The sequence below is a fragment of the Notechis scutatus genome, chromosome 12, assembly GCF_049901735.1.
Source record: "Notechis scutatus isolate UNSWTSFEM ecotype Mainland chromosome 12, rNotScu1.2, whole genome shotgun sequence".
Lineage (NCBI taxonomy): Eukaryota > Metazoa > Chordata > Lepidosauria > Squamata > Elapidae > Notechis > Notechis scutatus.
The window spans coordinates 9,467,013-9,488,071 of NC_142020.1; the positions used below are offsets into that span (position 1 = coordinate 9,467,013).

Here is a 21,059-nt window from a genome sequence, read left to right on the forward strand (position 1 = left end):
ACCCTGAGTTACAAATGTTCTTCTCTGTTGGCACTTGTATACAAACAAAGAGCAAACCCCATTCCCTTCTAGCACTGATGGCGTTACTCAGTTTGGTAATGAAACGTCTGCAAGTAAACCACCAAGCTCAAAGAACACTAAGGACACTACAATTTAACCTTGAGTTACAAATATTCTCTTCTATCTGAATTTTACACTTTCGGCTACCTCCTCTGAATTTGCACAGCCTGGTAATCCACAGGGCACAGTATACAAGGCAGATGGTTTCCTACAGCATGTCCAGCCAAATGTGTGTTTATGGCGGAGCATATGCAGCGACCTCATCATGGCATTTCCTAGGATTCCTTTTTTTTTTTTTTTTGCAGAATTAGCAAGAGAGAGAGAGAGAGTTGGGGGCTGAGAACATTTCATTCAATTAACAGAATAACAGAGTTGGAAGTCTTTTAATCCAATTTAGTCCTGCTCAGGCAAGAAACCCTATAGCAATTCAGACAAATGGCTGTCCAACCTCTTCTTAAAATCTTCCATTGTTGTAGTATCCACAACTTCTGGAGGCAAGCTGTTCCACTGGTTAATTTTTCAGTCGGGAAATTTCTCCTTAGTTCTAGGTTGCTTCTCTCCTTGGTTAGTTTCCACCCATTGCTTCTTGTCCTGCCCTCAGGTGCTTTGGAAAATAGCTTAACTCCCTCTTCTTTGGGGCAGCCCCTGAGATATTGGAACACTGCTTATATCATATTATGAGCCGTGGTGGTGCAATGGTTAGAATTAAGAATTGCAGGGTATTTTTACTGACTGCAATTTGGCAGTTCAAATCCCACCAGGCTCAAGGTTGACTCAGCCTTCCATCCTTCCGAGGTGGGTAAAATGAGGACCCTTTTTTTTAAAATAAAGTGTTTTTATTTTTAACAACAAACATAGACAAAGGTAAGCATAAAACAACAAATAAAACCTTCTTTCAATTGTAGAGTGTGTTGGTTGGTATATATTTCTTGTGCACAATATCAATAGTCTTTTCCTCTTAGATTTAAATTTACATTCATATTATATTAATCAACTTTCCATGCCATATTATATTATTATTATATCATCATTAGACTTCAATTTCAAATCCGCATTATTCTTTAGAGCAAATCTCAGTTCTTGCTTATTTTAATTCATATTATAATTCATTCCATAATAATCAATTATAACACATCATTGCTATTGTGTTATATTCCAGTTACTTATTTTTCTATCTAACCATTGTTAAAATAAATCCCATATTTTACAATATTCTTTTTCTTCTTGCTCTCTAATTGCTCATGTTAATATACTCATTTCTGCACATTCCATTATTTTCTTAATCACCTCCTCCGTCGGAATTTTCTCATTTTTCCAATTTTGAGCAAATACAATTCTAGCTGCAGTTAAAACATTAGTAATCAAATATATCAATTCTCTGTTATAACCTTCAGGTAAAAGTCCCAATAAAAATATCTCTGTTTTCAAATCTATATGCTGTTTTGAATGAGGACCCAAATTTTTTGGGGGGCAGTAGGCAGTAGGTTTAGAGAGTGCTGTAAAGCAGTATATAAGTCTAAGTGCTATTGCTATATCACCCCTTCCTTCCTTTCATTAAACTAGACATACCCAAACCCAGTAACCATTCTTTATATGTTTTAGCCAGGGGTGGGATTCAATTTTTTTAACAACTGGTTCTGTGGGCGTGGCTTAGTAGGTGGGTGTGGCTTGGTGGCCTTGTGACTGGGTGGGCGTGGCTTGGTGGTCATGGTATTGTCTGGGTGTGGCCAACTCAATATCACTCACATCGTGGGAAGCATCTCCTCTCCTGGCCTCTCATGACTGTGGGGATGCTGCAACAGTCGTAAGTGTGAAAAACAGTCATAAGTCACTTTTTTCAGTGCCATTGTAACTTTGAATGGTCACTCCACACAAGCAAAGTACCAGCAAAGGAGGGGGAAAAAACTCCAGAGACATTTCAGAGACAGGAAGTCTAGTCCTGCCAAGAGTGTAATAAAGGTTAATGGAGAGGCAGTTTCTGTAAGCAACACCAGAATGTTTCCTTCCTGCCTTCCTTACAGGATTAGGCCAGTAATTTCTTCTAACAACTGGTTCTCCAAACTGCTTAGAAAGTTAACAACTGGTTCTAGCGAATAGGTGCGAGCCGGTAGAATCCCACCCCTGGTTTTAGCCTCCAGTCCGAATTGTTATGTTCCCTCCTTGAAAGGATGGGCATGTTCGTGAAAAAGAGTTCTCCTTCATGAGAGACCATAACAAGCTCAGAAAACATCAGGAACCACTCAATAAACACCACCCAACCTTTCAAACATGATGCTTTGTACTCCCCGCCACTGTTGTGGTTCGCCAGCAGCAGGTGCAGACAGCTGAGGTCTCAGAGGGCGAGGACTCAAATGAGGGGCCTGCGTGGGATGCAGGGATGGGGCCAGGATTATCAGGGAGTGGAATGCTGCCTTTGGAGATTGTGGAGGCTGGCAGCAGCGATGAAGAGGCCCCCGAGGAGCCTGTGCCCAGGGTGCATGCATGCAGGGCTGCTTGAAGGAAAGAGCAACTGCAGCAGCACGGGCGACTCGGGAGTAACGCTGCAAGGTAATGGCCCCTCCCTTAAGGGATAAAAGCCAGCCCTCAGAGATGGGATTCTTCGCAGGAAGCAAAGAAGTTCTTGCCCTTCAAGCCTTGTGGAAGTTCGGACTATCCTGGTTCGTGTTTGGAGACTTTTTGTTTGGAATATTTCTTGGCAACTTTATCTTGTGTTCTTGGCAGCCTTGCACAACCTTGGCAAGGCTTGTTCTTATCAGAGACAATTTAGTTTTAGTAGCCTTTTAAACTGTGAATGAACGGAATTCTGCAGAGAAGCATTAAAAGGTTTTGCTTTTACCTCTGTTTGGTGTTTGTTTCCATGGAGCAAGGTTTGGGTCAGAACAGCCACCAGTTTTCGTTAGTCCAGAATTTGCTGCCAAAAAAGACATCTTGTGCCTGGATGGAGCTTTGTTCTAATTCCCAAACAGTGGTTGCATCGTAGGCCTCTTTTTGTATGCGAGAGCTGGTGAGCCACGCACAATGGCAGCCTTCTTCGGCTGAACCTCAGCCTTAGGGGCCAATTAATTAATCAGGCCCTCTTCTTCTCCTCCTCTCAACTTCCAGATCAAGCACCGTCATCCCTTTCGCCTCGCCAAAGCTCTTTCTTTCCCTTCCTAGGAACAAACCCCCCCCCCACTCTTCAGTTGGACAAGGGGAGGGTTGATGTGGCAAGCCAGTTCTGCAAAAAGCAATTGGATCCAGGAGAGAAAAGAGAGGAAGGGGTGAGGGAGAGGGGTTTCGAGAGGGGATTGCAAGCTTAATTGAACCCATTCAAGAATTAGGAAAATGGTTCCATTCTCATTCCATTCAGGGCAGGTTTCAAAAGGGAGAAAAAGAAGAGACTCGGACAATTTCCCAGAATGTACCTTTGTAAAGGGAGGTTTTTCTTTTCTCTTGCTAAGTTTTCCAGGAGACCAAGCCAGCAAAGAAGCTCTTTGTGCTTGGAAAAACTTAATGAGGTGCCCAGGAAAATGAGCGCTTCTGATGTCCGTGAAGGATGTGCCTAGAAAATGAAGAGTTTGGAGACAGAAAGAGGGACCTTGCGGCCCTCACGAAGATCAAACTTTGGATGCAGGAATTCCCATGTGTTCCATCAGTATTGGGTCCCGTTAAAATAATCTGGCCTTGGGTTATACACCGTTATAAAAATACTTTACTCAAACTGCGTGTGTTGGATTGAGAGAGAATGACTGGCTGACTGGCCCAAAGTCACCCAGCCAACTTTCATGCCTAAGGTGGACCTAGAACTCACCATCTCCTGGTGATTGGTCCAAAGTTGCCCTCTCGGCTTTCCAGGCTAAGAGACTTGAACTCATGATCTCCTGCTTGGTACCTTAACCACTGGACCAAATTAGCTCATTTCATGGTCCTCTGAAGTTTGCAGTCCAGATAAGCTTGTCTCCCAACTTTTCCCTACTTGGCATCCTTTAGAGGTGGTGAATGTACTGATCATCCCAGAATATTTTTGCCAGCCTGCTGTTCATGGACACGGTTATTCCAATGCACTCGGGAGCCACCAGGTGGAAAAAGTGTGAATTAACAAATTGTTCGTAGAATCTGGAAGGCAACAGTAGAAAGTCGGTTTGGGAGCAAAATTGAGCCATTGTTCTAGGCATGGACAGTGTGTCTTCTGTCTTAGGCATGTGTGAAGCAATAAACTCCTCTTCAAGGATGCTGGGAAGTTGACACCCTGTTGCAGAGAAGAGCAACAAAGGTGGTAAGACAGGAAGCTAAATCATACGAATCGTTGCAGGAATTATGTTCAGCCTAACGCAGAGAACGACTAGGGATAACGTGATAGCAGTCTTCCAGTATTGGAGGGTCTGTCACAAAGAAGAGGGAGGGTGTCAATCTATCCTCCAAAGCACCAGAAGGCAGGACAAGAAACAGTGGGTGGAAATCAAGGAGAGAAACGACCGGGAACTAAGGAGGAATTTCCTGAGAGGGAAAACAATTAATCAGTGGGACAGCTTCCCTCCAGAAGTTGTGAATGCTTCATCGCTGGAGGTTTTCAAGGAGAGACTGGATAGCTAGTGGTCTCCTGCTTGAGCTGGAGGCTGAAATGAAAGCAGGGGTGGATTACAAAAATCTTAGCAACGGGTTCTCTGCCCGGTTGCTGGGTGGGTGTGGCCATGGTGGGCGTGGCCTAGTTGGCCTCCTGCACTACGGTTGTGGGGGAGGGGCCATTTTTTGCCGTTCCCTGGGCTCCCGAGGCTTTTCTCGAGCCTCCGGGAGGGTGAAAATGGCCTCCCCGGGCTCCGGAGGCTCTCTGGAAGCTGGAAATGGGCCCATTTCTGGCCCTCCTGAACTTCCGGAAGGCCCGTTTCCCCCTCCCTGATCTTGCGTCCTGCACTTCCCTGCATCCAAAACCAGCCGCGTGGAGGGGCGGGGCAAGGTCAGCCAGGAATGGAATTTGGGGGTTCTCTGAAATGCGCAGAATCTTCGCTAGGGGCTCCCCTGAACCTCCAGCAGCCCACCCCTGAATGAAAGGCCCCTTCTCACCCTATTTTTCTATGTTCTGAAGGGATTGGAGCATAAACAGAGTGCATATAACAGTGTGTGTGTCTGGCCCAATCTTTGATTTCCTTGATGAACCCCACTGTAACTTATGCTGAGCTGGGAGATGAGCCAACTGCAAAGATAAAAACTTCTGGGCGAACAACCAACCTTAAGCTTACTTGAGAAATGCAAAATGCATCTATCGGCTTGCTGTAACTAACTTAGAATGTGTTCTTCCCAGTAACTTAAAATGTGAGAAGCAAAAATGTATTTCTTTCCAATCCATCTAAGTAAGGTCTCTTCGTTTGTAGAGGCGCTGAGAAAGTCATGAGCTTTGCTTGATATGAAATAATGTCTCCATAGCAATGACGGTCTTTGCTGGCTGTGTAATCTATAAAAGTCCAAGAAAAAGTTTTTGCACGCGCCTGCATTTCTTTCTCTCTGCCTCGCTGTTTAAGGTCGCCCAGTTTTTGCTTTCTGATCAGAAAATAAAGCTGATTATCAGTAGCCTCGTGTTCAGAGTTTCATTGGGTTTATTAGATTCTGAGCTGCACTCGAAAAACCTTACAGTTCTATTCAATGCGAGCTGGCTGGGAGAATTCTGGGAGTTGACGTCCACACATCTTAATGTTGCCAAGGGTTGAGAAACTCTGGGCAGGATGGAATAAGGGCAAAAAAAACCGTCCTGAAATGGCAGCCGTTCGATCTCTGTCTATCTCAGCATTTGGATTTACAAACAGGGCTGGCTGAAATGCAGCTTCTGCCCGAAAAAACGAATGTCAGGAAGGATTTGTAGCACATTTTATGGGCCTGAAGTACAATCCCTGCCGCACACACAGCCTCCCGTTCAGCTTGGGTTTCACTGAGGGAAATGAAAACAAACTTCCCAGGCGCCGCCATGATTGGCCCGAAAGAAAATGTTCATAAGCCAAGCTACCACGGGTCTGAGTTTTGGCAGAAGAGCCATAAACGGGGAAGGGGAGGGAAGGGGTATATGTTTAAAAAGTTAATGAGGAAGTACAAAATCTTTTTTTTATTTGCTGGACGAGTGCACGCAGGTGAAGGCCTGCCTCTAGCCTTCACCTGTCATGAAAGGGTGGACAATTTAAGGACGGAGGCCCAAAGTGAACAGCTTCCTAGGTATGGCTGCTGGTCGTCCCTTTTCACTTCAGCAGGACACTTCTTCGTCCTTCACCAGAACAGGAACGTGCTCTTCGCTTTCGCACATCAAGGAATACACAGCACGGATCGCCGAAGGTCTAGAACTTTCTGGAAGGCGGCCCGGTTCTAGAAGGGGAAGGAGTTCCGTTTCCATAGCCTGCATAGAGGACAACGTTCAGGGGTGGAGAAGATGGAGTAGCAACAGCACTTAGGTCCGGGGTCCCCAAACTTGGCAACTTTAAGACTTGTGGACTCCAACTCCCAGCTATGCTGGCTGGAGAATTCTGGGAGTTGAAGTCCACAACTTTTAAAGTTGCCAAGTTTGGAGACCTCTGGCTTAGATGTATATTCCGCTCCATAGTGCTTTACAGCATTCTCAGTGGTTTACAGAGTCAGCCTATTTGCCCCCAAAAACTTGAGTCCTCATTTTACCGACCTCAGAAGGATGGAAGGCTGAGTCAGCCTTGAGCTGGTCAGGATCGAACTGCTGGCAGTGGGCAGAGAGCTTTCCCTCTCCCTTCCCTTTCCCTCTTCCTTCCCTTCCCCTTTCCTTCCCCTCTTCCTTTCCTTTCCCTTTCCCTCTTCCTTCCCTTCCTTCCTTCCCCTTCCCCTCTTCCTTTCCTTCCATTTTTCCTTTCTTTTCCTTTCCTCCTCCTTCCCTTCCCTTCCTTTACTTCCTGTTTCCTTTCCTTCTTTCCTTTCTTCCCCTTCCTGCCTTTATTATTTTCACATATAACTCAAGGCGGTGAAGATATCCAATACTTCTTCCTCTTCTTCCCACAACAACCCTGTGAGGTGTGTTGGACTGAGAGACTGACTGGCAGTCAGTCACCCAGTCAGCTGTCATGCCTAAAGCGGAACTAGAACTGCCACCCTCCTAGTATTTGGCTTAAAGTCACCCAGCTGACTTTCATGCCTCAGATTCTACTAGAAATCCCCGTCTCCTGGTGACTGGCTCAAGTCACCCAGCCAGCTTTCATGCCTACCACATCTCCTCTCTTAGGTTGGCTCTAGAATCAGGAATGGACAGTCTGGGCAAAAATAAGAGAAGTGGGAAGAAAATTACCGCCTGGATCTGAAGTTTCTGGTCCAGCATCGCCACCTGCCATTTTAAAGCCTCCATCTCTTTCAGCTCATCCAAGCTGGAGTAAAAAAGAAGTCGTGGAGGCCCCAGGGAATCTGGATCCGAGCAGGTTCGCCCTCCAAGGGGAGCATGACAGAAGCCCAAAGAATCGTGGTCACTGTCGTCCTTGTCGTTCGTGCAGAGCGAGGCAAACTCTGCATGAGACACCAGGGCTGCCCGAGAAGGAAAAGCATCTTTTGTTACTATATTATTTACAAGATAGGATTATTACAGTTCAGACGTTGTGGGGAAGCTTCAGGCCTGGAAGCTTTCAAGAAGAGACCGGACTGCCGTTTGTCAGAAATGGTGTTAGGGGCAGGGGATAGGATTCTACCGGTTCAGACCGGTTTGGGCGAACCGGTTATTAAAGTTGCATCTGGTTCGCTGGACTGGTGTTTAAACCGACCGGCTGGCCCCGCCCACCCACCCCCTACTCCCCTCCCCAGAGTGTCCACGTGGCCCATTTTGATGCAGGTAAGGGCAGGGGCCACGTGGAGGCTCTGGGAGAGGGGAAAACGGGCCTGTTTCCGGCTTCTGGTGGGCCTCCAGAGCCCGGGGAAGGCCGTTTTCGCCTTCCCAGAGGCCCGAGGGAAGCCTCTGGGCCTTTGGGAAGGCGAAAAACAGCCCTCCTGGAAATTCTGGTAGGCCACGCCCACCATGGCCACGCCCACCCAGCAACCGTAGGACCGTTGCAGCATCTTTGTGGTCACCTGATCGATAAGAAGCCTCGATCAGGATGTCTCCCAGATATGTAAATGGACCCTCCCACACACACACACACAAAACACCCCACACAAATTGGGTGCAGCACAAGGACGCAACTTGTCTGCTGCCAACCACAAAAGTATGAGCTGGGATGGAAGAACTCCTAACTTCTGTTGTGTTGTGGCCCAGCAGCGGCCAGCGGGAGCCTGTTCCCTGTGTGTGTATGCGCAGAGCTGCCAGGAGAAGAGTTAAGCAACAAGGGTTGACTCGGGAGTAAGGGACGAAGGATGGCCCTTCCCTCAGGGAATAAAGAGGAGGGAAAGGGGAGTTTGGGCTTTGCAGGAGACAATTAGTTCAATTCATTAGGGTGAAGATCTGTTCCTGACGTCTTGCCAAGTAGTGTCTGCTACAGAACGGCGTTTGGAAGATATCGGCCTGGCAGCTCTCCAAGCCTGATAAAGGTCTGTAGCTGTGAAATCTCATGAAAGACTGCTGGCCGGGACTTTGCTGGAGAGGAATTCACTTTAAACTAAATAAAAGGAGTTTTATCAAACCAGGCGCTTCATGCTTTTGGGAAGACTAGGTCAGAACGGTTGCAGAACACTGCGTCCTTTCACAATTGGGACAACTTTTAAGATGGGGTGGACTTCCAACTCCCAGAATTCCCCCAGCGCAGCCGCACTGTCGCAACTGGTTTGTGCAAAGTCATGGTTGGTTTATATTTTTCATGGAAAATGCAGGTAATTCTCAACTTGCAACAGTGCGTACGGGGACTGAAGTTACAATGATCCCTGGAAAAAGAGATCTACGATTATTTTTCACATGATGGCTGTAACCTCCCCGTGGTCACATGATCAAAATTGAGACGCTTGGCAACTGGCGTGTATTTATGACAGTTGCAGTGTCCCCTTTTGCGACCTTCTGACCAGCAAAATGAAGTGGGAAGCCAGATTCACTTAACCGTGTTACTAACCGAACAACTGTGGCGAGAAAGGTTGTAAAATGGAGGAAACTTCACCCAACAAATGTCTCACTTAGCAACATTAATTTGGGGCTCAGCTGTGGTCATAAGTTGAGGACTACCTGTATGGAAAGAAGCCGCGGAATCCAGAGCACGTCGGTTGAACAAAACTGGGAATAAGGGCATCTTTTCGTTCTAATGATGCCCTCGAGGAGTTACCTCTCACCTTCTCGCATCTGGTCCAGTTTGCCAAGATGCTGCTCTACTACCTCTTGTAAGGCCTGCACAGTCACAAGGCTTTCGTACTCTCTGTCCCAGGTTGGGTTTTCTCCAAGTGCCTCTGAGAAAGGAAGATTGCAGGTAAGACAACATCGTGCTGCACCAAGGCTAAAACATAGGAAGAACGGCTGCAGGATTTGGGGTCTGGCTAGTCCAAAGAAAAGAAGAATTAGGGGTGACATGATAGCAGTCTTCCAGTATTTGAGGGGCTGCCCCAAAGAAGAGGGAGTCAAGCTATTCTCCAAAGCACCGGAAATAAACAATGGATGGAAACTAATCAAGGAGAGAAGCAACCTGGAATTAAGGAGAAACTTCCTAATAGTGAGGACAATTAACCAGTGGAACAGCTTGCCACCAGAAGTTGTGGGTGCTCCATCACTGGAGATTTTTAAGAAGAGACTGAACAGCCACTTGTCTGAAATGGTCTAGGTTCCCCTGCTTGAGCAGGGAGCTGGACTAGAAGACCTCCAGGGTCCCTTCCAAATTCTATTCTATCCTATCCTATTCCTATCCTATTCCTATTCTATATTCTATTCTATTCTATTCTATTCTATTCTATTCTATTCTATTCTACACTGTTTCTCCAACAATATGGCCTCCCCAATAGGAAGTCCCAGCATATTTTATAGGCATGAAATGAAATTAAGCCCCTCCCCCAAATTAAGGCCTATATTAAAACATGTGAAATGGGGAGAATGGTGGGGGCTTGCTTCTAGGAAGTACTTTTGTTGCACACCCGGATATGGTGCTGCCTGCTATTCTGATTCCTCGATATGAAGTGCCCCACCAATGCCGAGGTCAACATCCAAGCCATTATTCTATGCCCGCCCGCCTGAGGATGCAAGGGGGAATTAAGTCACCCCCTAAAAGACTATTCTAGCCTTTTTTTCCTGTAAAAAAAAAAAAAAAAAGATTCCGCCTTATTATATGAGAAACACGGTATTCTATTCTATTCTATTCTATTCTATTCTATTCTATTCTATTCTATTCTATTCCTATTCATTCTTATTCTATTCTATTCTATTCCTGTTCTATTCTATTCTATTCCTATTCTATTCTATTCTATTCTATTCTATTCTATATTCTATTCTATTCTATTCTATTCTATTCTATTCTATTCTATTCTATTTCTATTCTATTTCTATTCTTTCCCACTCTACTCTACTCTATTCCTATTCTATATTCTATTCTATTATTCTATTCTATTCTATTCTATTCTATTCTACTCTACTCTACTCTACTCTATTCCTGTTCTATTCTATTCCATTCCTATTCTATATTTTATTCTATATTCTATTCTATATTCTATTCTATATTCTATTCTATTCTATTCTACTCTATTCTATTCTTGTTCTATTCTTGTTCTATTCCTGTTCTATTCTATTCTATTCTATTCTATTCTATTCTATTCTATTCTATTCTATTCTATTCTATTCTATTTCTATTCTATTTCTATTCTTTCCCACTCTACTCTACTCTATTCCTATTCTATATTCTATTCTATTCTCTATTCCTATTAATCCTATCCTATCCTATCCTATCCTACTGGAATTCTGGGAGTTGAAGTCCACAGGTCTTAAAGTTGATGAGGTTGGACACCTCTGCTTTAAACAAAGGTCCAATGATCGCAATGTTCCTACTGCACTCCCTTGCAATTCCATGCCCAGGTGGGCGTGAAGAAATTGGTTCAGTGACCTCTTCTCACCTGGCCTTTCAGCTTCCATGTGCTGAGTGATGAGCAAGTGAAGGTCACGTAGATGCACCAACTCCTGCTTCACCTCCGTTGGGGTAAAGGCTGGGGTAGGAGAGGAGAACTGACCATCTGCTTAAGGAAAGGGGACAATACTGTACACTGATGTTGTTATCTAGTGTGGCAATGAAACGTCTGCAAGAAAACGGCCAAGCTCAGAGAGCACCAAGGATCCCACCATTTTCCTCCTTTTCCTCTTTGCAAGCCCCACCTAGCACTGATGATGTTGCCTAGCTTGGTAATGTGCAAGAAAACTATCTTCAGAGAACACCAAGGACCCCACAGTCTTCCTCCTTTTCCTCCTCCTCCTCCTCTCCACAAACCCAACTCCCTTCTAGCACTGATGATGTTACCTCGTTGGGTAATGAAACATCTGCAAGAAAACCACCAAAGCTCAGAGAGCACCAAGAACCCCAGTCTTCTCCACCTCCCCTCTGCAAACCCCACCTAGCACTGATGATGTTACCGAGTTTGGTAATGAAACGTCTGCAAGAAAACTTATCAAGCTCAGGAAACCCCACAGTGGTCTCCTCCTCCTCCTCCTCCCCTTTATATCTACAGCAGTTTTTGCAAGTGGAAGTTCTCCAGACGTATCAAGACTCCTAGCCTGAGAATTTCCATCTCTCTGGGGAATATATTACATCTAACGTGGGTCACGGATGAAAGTTATTCCATATTAAAGTCTATATCGCTTAGAATCAAGACAGAGATTGACATGAGAGAAATCAATAAAATTGGAACTGTTTTGGGAAGCCAAAGGAGTTTGAATGGAGTTAACAACCCCATTCAAAGCCTAAGGAAATGCATTCTGGCAATTTTTTTTTTTTTTTTTAAAGAAGACTAAAAGTAGACATAACACAATACCTGTGTCAGCACCAGGAAAAACTAGACAGCTAGCCCTAGTCGTACCTGCAGATGTATTTTTATTCTTCTGCAAAAGGCCAAATTAGCAAAAGGATACAGTTGCTTGCAGCTTCTCTAAAAATTGGCTCTTGGCGACAGCTGCCTCGGGGTCTGTTTTCAAATCCTGGCACTTTTCCAACAACCTTTGTGTCAAGAAGCAGAAGAGTGGGAAATAGCAACAGCCCTTAGACTTATATACCACTTTCCCAGTGCTTTACAGCCCTTTCTAAGTGGTTTACAGAGTCAGCCTTTTGCCCCTAACAGTCTGGCTCCTCATTTTACCCACCTCGGAAGGACGGAAGAGGCTGAGTCAACCTTGAGCCTGGCGGGATTTGAACTGCCGAATTGTAGGCAGCTGGCTGCAGAAGTAGCTTGCAGTACTGCACTCTAACCACTGCGCCACAGAGGCTCCTGGCAAATAATAAGCTTCTCCCACCCCCCAAAAAAAGAAACCCCCAGGATATGCTCCAATCTTTAGACCTGGCCTCTTACTGCCTGAAGAAGCCATGGAGATAGTCTTGCCAGTTACTCTTACACTGCTTGCAGTATCATGTATTTTGAAGAGTTCTTCGGGATTTCTAGTCCTGTGCAGTGCAAGATCTCTTAAAAGCTGGGGGGTCTCCAACCTTGGCTGCTGTTAAGTAAGACATGTGGGCTTCAACTCCCAGAATTCCCCATCCAGCACAGGCTGGGGAATTCTGGGAGTTGAAGTTCACAGGTCTTAAAGCCGCCAAGGTTAGAGATCTCTTTAGGCAAGGATGAAACACATTTTTGAAAGATAATAAACTAGAGTGTTAATGATAATATAACAATTGACCGATGTGATGTAAAATACTGACTAGAACGGTTATAAATATAAACAAGTAAGAAATGTATGATTATTATTATGTGCACAAGGTATATGTACCCAACTAACATACTGCTGAACTGAAAGATGGTTTTGTTTGTTTTTGTGATAAAAATAAAAAAACTTTTTCAAACAAACAAACAAACAAAAAAGAGAGAGATCTCTGCCTTAGAGGAGTGCTTCTCCCGTCTTGGCAACTTCAAAATGTGTAGACTTAGAACCTAGAATAATACAGTTGGAAGGGACTTTGGAGATCTTCTAGTCCGGAGGTGTCAAACTGGAAACAGTGAAGGACTGGCTTGTGGTGCTTCTGCCAGATCAAATGGAGCTCAGGAGGGTTGCACGAAGCTCTCCCGGGCTCCGTTTTCAGCCATGACGGCCTCCTGCAGCCCTCTGCCAATGAAAATGGAGCCCAAGTGGCCATGGGTGCCCTCCCCAGCTCTGTTTTTTTTTGCTGGCAGAGGGCAGCAGGATGCCGTCAGGGCTGAAAACGGAGCTTGGGAGCCTCTTTCTGCTGGCAGAGCGCTTGGGCCACCACAGGTGCCCCAACACGAGTGATGTCAAACTGGCCACGCCCTCCCAGCCCCACCCCAAGTTAGTAACACACCCCTGATGCAGCCCTCAATGAAATAAGAGTTTGACACCCCTATTCTAATCCAACCCAGGAGTCTCTGTATCATTTCAGACAAATGGCTGTCCTTAAAAGGCTCCAGTAATGGAGCACTTACAACTTCTGGAAGGAAGCCATTCCATTGATTGATTGTTCTCACTGTCAAGAAACTTCTCCTTAACGCTAGATTGGATCACTCGTTAATGATCTTCCATCCATTCAGGGGTGGGATTCTACCGGTTCTCACCTACTCGCTAGAACCTGTTGTTAACTTTCTAAGCGGTTCAGAGAACTGGCTGTTGGAAGAAATCTCCTTTTTTCCCCCCCTCCACTTTACAGGGTTAATCCAGAGGTGGGTATTCAGCAGGTTCTGACCAGTTCTGGAGAACCAGTAGCAGAAATTTTGAGTAGTTCGGAGAACCAGCAAATGCCGCCTCTGACTGGCCCCGCCAACCCCATCTCTTCTCTGCCTCCCCTTGAGTCCCAGCTGATCGGCTGGGTCTTCTTTGGTTGCCCTGCACAGGAGAACAGAGCTGTAAAGCAGGTTAGAGGGGTGGGGAGGGAATGGGGATTGTGCAGTATCCTTCCCCTGCCACCAAGTCACACCATGCCCACAGAACTGGTAGTAAATTTTTTTGAATCCCACCACTGCATCCATTACTTCTTTTCCTACCCTCAGGTTCTCACAGAATTAGGTTGATCTCCTCTTCTCTGTCAAGTACTGGAAGATTGCTATCCTATCACTCCTAATACTTATTTAAGATGTGTAGATTGACTTCCGGGGTCAAAGCCAAAAGACTGGCTACAATGCTGTCTGTACAAGGTTCCTGACACACCTCTGAACCGAGGTCACAACATCACTTGTGAATCCTACATCCATTCGGCAAACTCGCCCAAACTTGGGTCATTCAACTCAGAAAGACCCTAAAATTTCTCCCACCTTTCCTAGCGACTTGTGGATTAGGTCAACTTGGATAGCCTTACCTGACATACTTGGAAAAAGCTTTCTGATACGGAAGGGGCAGTTTCAGCGAAGATCTGCAAAAAAAAAAAAATTGCTCCGTATTATCATCCTTGGTAAATGCACAACCCACCCATATTGGAAACCAGGAGAAATTTCAGCTCATCTTTGGGATTGAATTTAGGAAAAGACAGGTAAGCAAACCGCCATAAGTCATCTCTCTTCCGCAATTCTGGTGTGACTATTACACTGTTTTGAGATCATTCTCTTCGCCCTCAACTAGGAAAATAAATTTGACCAGTTTATTCATTCAAATTATAGTGCCTTCAGGGAGCTCCAAAAATTCAACCAGACAAAATTCAAGCGATTTTATTTTATTTTACACTTCCTTTTCCCTTTACTATTTTCCCATATAATTCAAGGCGGTGAAGATATCCAAATACTTCTTCTTTCTGCTACTTTCCCCACAACAACCCTGTGAGGTGTATTGGACTGAGAGAGAACTTTCATGCCTAAAATGGGACTAGAAATCCCACCCTCCTAATGATTGGTTTAAAGTCACCCAGCTGACTTTCATGCCTAAAATGGGACTAGAACTCCCACCCTCCTAATGATTGGTTTAAAGTCACCCAGCTGACTTTCATGCCTAAAATGGGACTAGAAATCCCAGTCTCCTGTTGATTGGCTCAAAGTCTGTCCAACTAAGGCAGAACTAGAACTCACTTTGTCCTGGTGGTTGGCTCAAAGTTACCAAGCCAGCTTTCATGGCTTATGTGGGGCTTGAACTCCTGCTTTCTAGCCTGGTGCCTTAATCACCAGACCAAACTAGCATATAATGCTGCCTCAGTTTGGATGCAAGGGCTTTCAAACAAGGATTTTAGGACTTTTGCCTTTCAGATATTGCATTCCTGCTCCTATTTGCTCCAGCCCAGTTGATGGAGCCAAAGTTTATGGAAGCCCCAGATAATCATCATAAATTGTGCGGCAAATTTAGTTCGCAAAATTGCTTTGGAAGCTTGAGATGGGGCTGGCTTCCTCTACTTGGCAGAAGGCATCCATGTGTTTTATCCAAACAGATTTTTTAATCATCTGCTCTGTTCGTTGGATGCTTGAATTTTTGTAAGAGGGAAAGTCTAAAGTCGTAAAACATTTGTGCTGCTATTTATACCTACAGGATAAGGGGCTGTTAGGTGGAATAGCATCAGCCTTATGAGTAAATAACAAAACAGCCCTTTCTGCAGGATGTTCTACAGCAGAATTAGAGCCTGGATTAACCTCTTACATACTGAAGAAGGGCCGGATTCACACATTCATCAGCATCCCAATTGAAAACGAACTACACTACGGGGCCCTTGATGTCCTTTGATATAATAAGGTTGTTTTCTTGCAGATGTTTCATTATTCAACTAGGCCACATCGTTAGGGCTAGAATTGAGTGGGGCTTGCTCTCTGTTTATCTTTAAGTGGGTTGTCCTGACAAACCCCACTCCCTTCTAGTACTGATGACATTGCCTAGCTGGGTGATGAAACATCTTCCAAGAAAATCATCAGGCTCGGAGAACACTAAGGATCTCTCATTTCAACCCCGACCTACAATTATTCTCTTCTATTGAAATCACACTATGTTTTAATGTAATGCAGAAAGTTGCAGCATCATGTTGTCGTCATGTGACGTGTGGTGACTTTTCCCCCCCTTCGCTAAACCAGGGGTGGGCGTGGCCAGCACGTGAGTTTGACATCCCTGATGTAAACCCATCAAAAGTGGCTGAATGAGAATGAATTTATTTATTTAATATTCCACCTTATTTTTATAAACAACTCCAGGTGGCAAATATATCTAATAGCAATAGCATTTAGACTTATATACCGCTTCACAGTGCTTTACAGCCCTCTCTAAGCAATTTACAGAATCAGCCTAGGGCCCCCAATCATCTGAGTCCTTATTTTATGCTCCTATTTTCCCCACCATGCAAACGCTGTGAGGCAGGGTTGGGCTGAAATCGACTAGCTTAGCTTTTCATAGCCAAGTCCGGACTTGAACTCACAACATCCTGGTATCTAGCCTGGTGCCTTAACCAGGAGACCAAACAGGCTCAAAGGAGACCAAAGAAGCCAAATGTAGATTGAAATAGAGCCAGAGATAGTTTGACTGCTATTTATAGCCATGCCATGATGCACAGTTGATGCGTTTCAAAAAAATTTTTAATCGCTGGTTCGGTGGGCGTGCTTTGCGCGTACGCGCACGCTTTGTGTGCGCGTGTCAAATGCGCACTTTGCACAGGCGTTCTGTGCAATCCTGCTCTCCCTGTTGCTTCAGCAGCTGCCGCGCAGCACTCTGCTGTGCTGCACAATGCAGCTGTGCTTCGAAAGCAGAACATAAAGGTGAGTATGGGAGCTTGGGCCCAACAGCCGAGCGTTGGAGAGAACCGGTTTGGTCTCTGCTGTTCATCGGCGCTAGCGGCTCGGGAGAACCGTGCCGAACCAGTAGAAAACCACCACTGATGCTGCAAGTAGAGGGAACTCAGCCAGTGTGTTGCACTCACAAAACACAGAAGCTGTGGGTCACTGCCTATCCAGACCCTGCTTGGTCAGGCCCAAAGGAAAAGCACACCTATCTCCGCGGAGGCAGATTTTTGGAGGAAGTGGGATGCGTGGCCACCTACCCGATTTGTTGAAGAGTGGAAGTTGGAGGCTTTGCTCCTTTTCTCGGTGGGTTGGTTCTTAAAGCATACGGCCCACCTAAAGCCTCCAGATCAGGATCTACCAGATCAGGGGCTTGAAGGCCTGTTCCTTCACAGTCCCCTCCACCGGCGAACCGAGGGGGTGTCGTCGTGTGGCAGGGACCTTTGGAGCAGCCCAACGGCAAGCCGGGTTCGGCAGCGACACGGACCTTTCCGTCAGGGTCCTTGGCTGTCTTTGCGCACGGTTTCCACTTTGGAGAGGCGACCCCTACTGAGGACCCCAACTTTTTCCCAGCCGTTTTGCTCCGTCCAGCTGGTATTTTCACTGGTGGCCTTTTCGCCACCGCATCAGTTTTGTAGGGAGCCTTCAACATGTAGGCTGTGGGTTTTTTGGACGCCACCGGCTTTCTACTCACAGGAGACATCTCGGTGGTCTTGGGGACCTTGTCTTTAGGATTACGTGCAGGTTGTCCCAAAGCAGACTGGCTCGCCGGCTTCTTACTTGAAGTTTCCGAGACTTTAATGGTCTCACATGGCACTTGGTGGAATTTTGACCGGAGTCTTAATGCTTTCTCCAAGGCTTTGTTAAGCACTTCCAGGTCCTTGAGCTCCTCAGCTGAAGGCTCTGTTGCTTCTACAAGTGAAGGAAGCACGTCAAAATGGATCGATTATATATATCAGCGTTTCCAAACCTTGAGAACTTTATGACGTGTGGACTTCAACTCCCAAAATTCCCTGGCCAGCCATGTTGCCTTGCAACCTACTTTCTATAGATCCACAGTATTTTTTTTTGTCGTTTAATGACCCGTAATCCCTTGCATCGGGGTGGAGTTGGGGCAACTGAATGGAGCTGAGTGTTTACTGGCCGGATGCCCTTCCTATCACCAATGCGGAGTTCGCAGCAGATATATTCTCATTGGGCCCAGAGAGAGAAATAGCTGTCTCTACCTAGGATCAAACTCTCAGCCTCCGGATTGTGAGGCAAGAGCTCCACCTCTAGGCCACCGTACCGCTATGTATCTATAGCATTTAATCCATTTATTTAACAACTGGATTCATACATTTTGTGGAACTATTTTTTACTGATTAGACTTGTAACTAATGTGCCTCATTGGCTTTTTTGCTTCAGGTGTGGCAGTTCAATCAATTATAGTTTAGCAATTGTAGTACTGGGATGGCATTGCGTCATGCCAGCTAATGGCAGTTTACTCAACAAGCCATGGATAAACAGACCATTGATTTATTGGAATTCATCCATCCAGGAATAGGGTATGACTGTAATGAAGCAGCTTGGACTGTGATATCTCCAATCAAAGGCCCAGGACTTCCTATAACCAGGAAAAAGGTCTGGAGACCAGGAAGTGATATGGAGCTAATAAAGGGGCTGATTTGATTATATTGTGGCTGCCATGAAGATTAAGATGGGAGATTTTTATGGGCTTTTATTATGGAGTTTTAAATGTTACAAGCTGGCCGGAATCACTTATGTGTGAATTTGGTGGCTATATAAACTGTTTAAATGAATACATAAATAACAAGGGAGACTAGTAAAGAATGATGCTTCCTTTACCATGTTTCTCAGTTTTGGCATCTTCAGGAACAGGGCTTTCTCTCTCAGAGCTCCTAGCACAGACAAAAAGAGAATACACAATTCAGCAATGAACAGGTGCGCTCCATCCCTTCTTCCACACCATCCCAGTTTCTATAGGTTGCTGATGATTATAATAATAATAATAATTTCATGTGGGCTTAAGAAAGACTGGGAGATTTGTGGCATTGGGATAGTCACTGTTGGGATGACTTCCTTCCATGAGGAGGGTTGGAAAAAGGAATAGAGGGACAAGAAGGAGGAGAAGAAGGAGGGGAGAATGAAGAACAGGATTGGTGAAGAAGAGGAGAGGAGAAAGAGGAGAAAAGAGACAAGGAAGAAGGAAGAAGAAGAAGAGAGAGGAGGGGGAAGAAAAGTCTTTGCTTCCCTTGCATTAAACAGTAAGGTACACTTTAAAATTACGCCCAGCTTACCATTCCCCAAGAACCGCACGGCACTGTTGAATTTTCTGCTGGAGTTTTGTCCTCTGCTCTGTGCAATCTTCCAAGGCTTGGGTGAAAAGGGAAACCAGCCTGGAAAGAGCCAAGAAATGGCAGTTTTTCCTTAACATCCCAGAGGAAGGAGCTTTGATTTCAATTTCCCAGCAGGACCATAGACTCCTAGGGCTGGGAGGAACCTTGGATGTCTTCTAGTCCAACCCGCTGCCCAAAGACAGTACCAACAGCGATAGGCACCTTAGTTGTGAGCCCAAAATCTCTGGAGCATCACTAGAACACCACGGGCATTGACAAATTCACCATCAGTCAATTGCAAAAGGCAGCTTTACTTGGGGCATCTTACATCCTACAACGAGACCTTTAACACCCTCAAACAACAACATCTGCCTACGTTAGGTGGACAAAATGCCCAATCCAGCCTGAACCTCTGGACGAGTGTGCAACAAACTATAGCAAGACAGAAGAATAGAAGAGAAAGAACTGGAGGAAAATCCCAAAAGAGGAAGCCTTGTGCCAACTTATAAAATATTTCTATGGTCTTTTTAGAGTTGCCAACAGAAAGGCAGAAAGGGGGAGCAGTGCAGCAGCTTGCAAACCGAAAGTGCATTCCATCAATGTTTTCAAAGATAGTAACTAGGTGACTGAAGTTTCTGCCGTGCAAAATTCTAACTGGAGAGCATGATTGATGACTCCGGGCTATGGAGATGTCCCATTGGAGAATATGAATTATGATACACCCAGGGGGGTGGAGGGGAAAACCAGGGTCAAGGGTGACAATGAATGATGTGTCTCCGAGTCAGCTACACCCAGGCAGTGCCAGACATGTTAACTCCCAATAAATCCTTTTGAAGTTTTGGAAGTTTGGCTCGAGACTCATGATTTAAATGGGGTTAAGTGCCAGAATCCTGACACCTTGCAAATAGAAGTAGGATGGCTGTGCCAAAAGAAAGCAAGGACAAGGGTCATTTTGGGGTGCAATCCCGAAACATGTGGAGCATCACTTGAACAACTGGGCTTGGACAAAATCACGAGCAGCCAAGTGCAAAAGGCAGTTTTATTTGGAACACTTTGCCTTTTGCAACAATACCTCTAGCACTATTTAACACTTAAATACCTACCTATCCCGGGTCTTTGGGAAAGGCTCAACAGATGATCAAAAATGCAAAATCCGGGCTAAACATCTGGCTGCCTGGGCAACCAATCACCATCATCATATTTTAAAAATAATAAGCACTCACCTCTGGGCACAGTCAGCGGGCAGCATGGAGAAGTCGGAGGAAAGACTACAAAGAAGCAATTGCGAACCGCGCAAATCGCCCGTTTCGTGCAAAGCGCCGAAAGCCGAACTCTCTTCGCTTCCCCTGCAAAGGAGAAAGAACCATAGAGTGTCTCGCCCTAGCCTAGAGCGACCCTTCCCCATTCCGTGCCTCCTAGAGATAGTAAAAACGACATGGCCGACTTTATTTTTTTAGCCGCTCTTTTTCTTCAGGAGGTTTATTTCTGGGGTTACTGACCCTTTTTAAATATACAAAAATATTTAAATGATTAAAAAAGGCCCCAGTGGCGCTCTGCCGGACAAATAGTAAAATAGCACGATGGTCGATGAAAACCAATAGTCGTGTCTTCCCTTTTGTATCTCTATGGTTTAAGTTTCGCTCCAGCCCGCGCTTTCACGTCCTGTCAGGAATATGGTGAATTATTTAGACACGCTTAGGAGGAGCGTTGTTATAGCCTCCGGATATTTCCCGTGTTTTATTTCTCCAATAATTGATAACCATCTCTGGAGGTGTTTTGGTGGCCCAATTCCTTTTTTTCTTTTTGTAATACTTACGTCTCGGTGTTGGGTTTCGTAAGCTGCCAGGAAGGCGCTTAGCAACTGAACGTCTGCTCGTAGCAACGGTTGCTATGCGGAAGACGCTGAAGTCTGATGCATAA

At 45.4% G+C, this 21,059-nt stretch overlaps 1 protein-coding gene across 1 annotated transcript; it reads right to left on the reverse strand.

Moving 5' to 3' along the window:
- Window positions 1-6,109: 6,109 nt before the first annotated feature.
- On the reverse strand, window positions 6,110-20,801 carry TEDC2 (tubulin epsilon and delta complex 2). Its single transcript, XM_087973253.1, has 10 exons — window positions 20,363-20,801; window positions 19,101-19,199; window positions 18,649-18,701; window positions 17,061-17,712; window positions 14,421-14,474; window positions 12,038-12,122; window positions 11,032-11,140; window positions 9,274-9,387; window positions 7,325-7,554; window positions 6,110-6,415 (listed from the first exon to the last, which is right to left on the reverse strand). Exons 1-10 carry the CDS (start codon window positions 20,542-20,544, stop codon window positions 6,266-6,268), a joined length of 1,728 nt encoding a protein of 575 aa, XP_087829379.1. The 5' UTR covers window positions 20,545-20,801; the 3' UTR covers window positions 6,110-6,265.
- Between the last annotated feature and the right edge of the window lie 258 nt (window positions 20,802-21,059).

Bases quoted from the DNA above. Each gene is read 5' to 3' on its own strand.
- TEDC2 (XM_087973253.1), bottom strand. From the start codon at position 20,544: ATGGGGAAGGGTCGCTCTAGGCTAGGGCGAGACACTCTATGGTTCTTT. The intron at 18,702-19,100 runs GTAAGCTGGGCG...TGTCTGTGCTAG, and splicing joins CGTGCGGTTCTTGGGGAATG to GAGCTCTGAGAGAGAAAGCC. The intron at 11,141-12,037 runs GTATCCTTTTGC...GCAGATGGTCAG, and splicing joins TAGAGAAGCTGCAAGCAACT to TTCTCCTCTCCTACCCCAGC.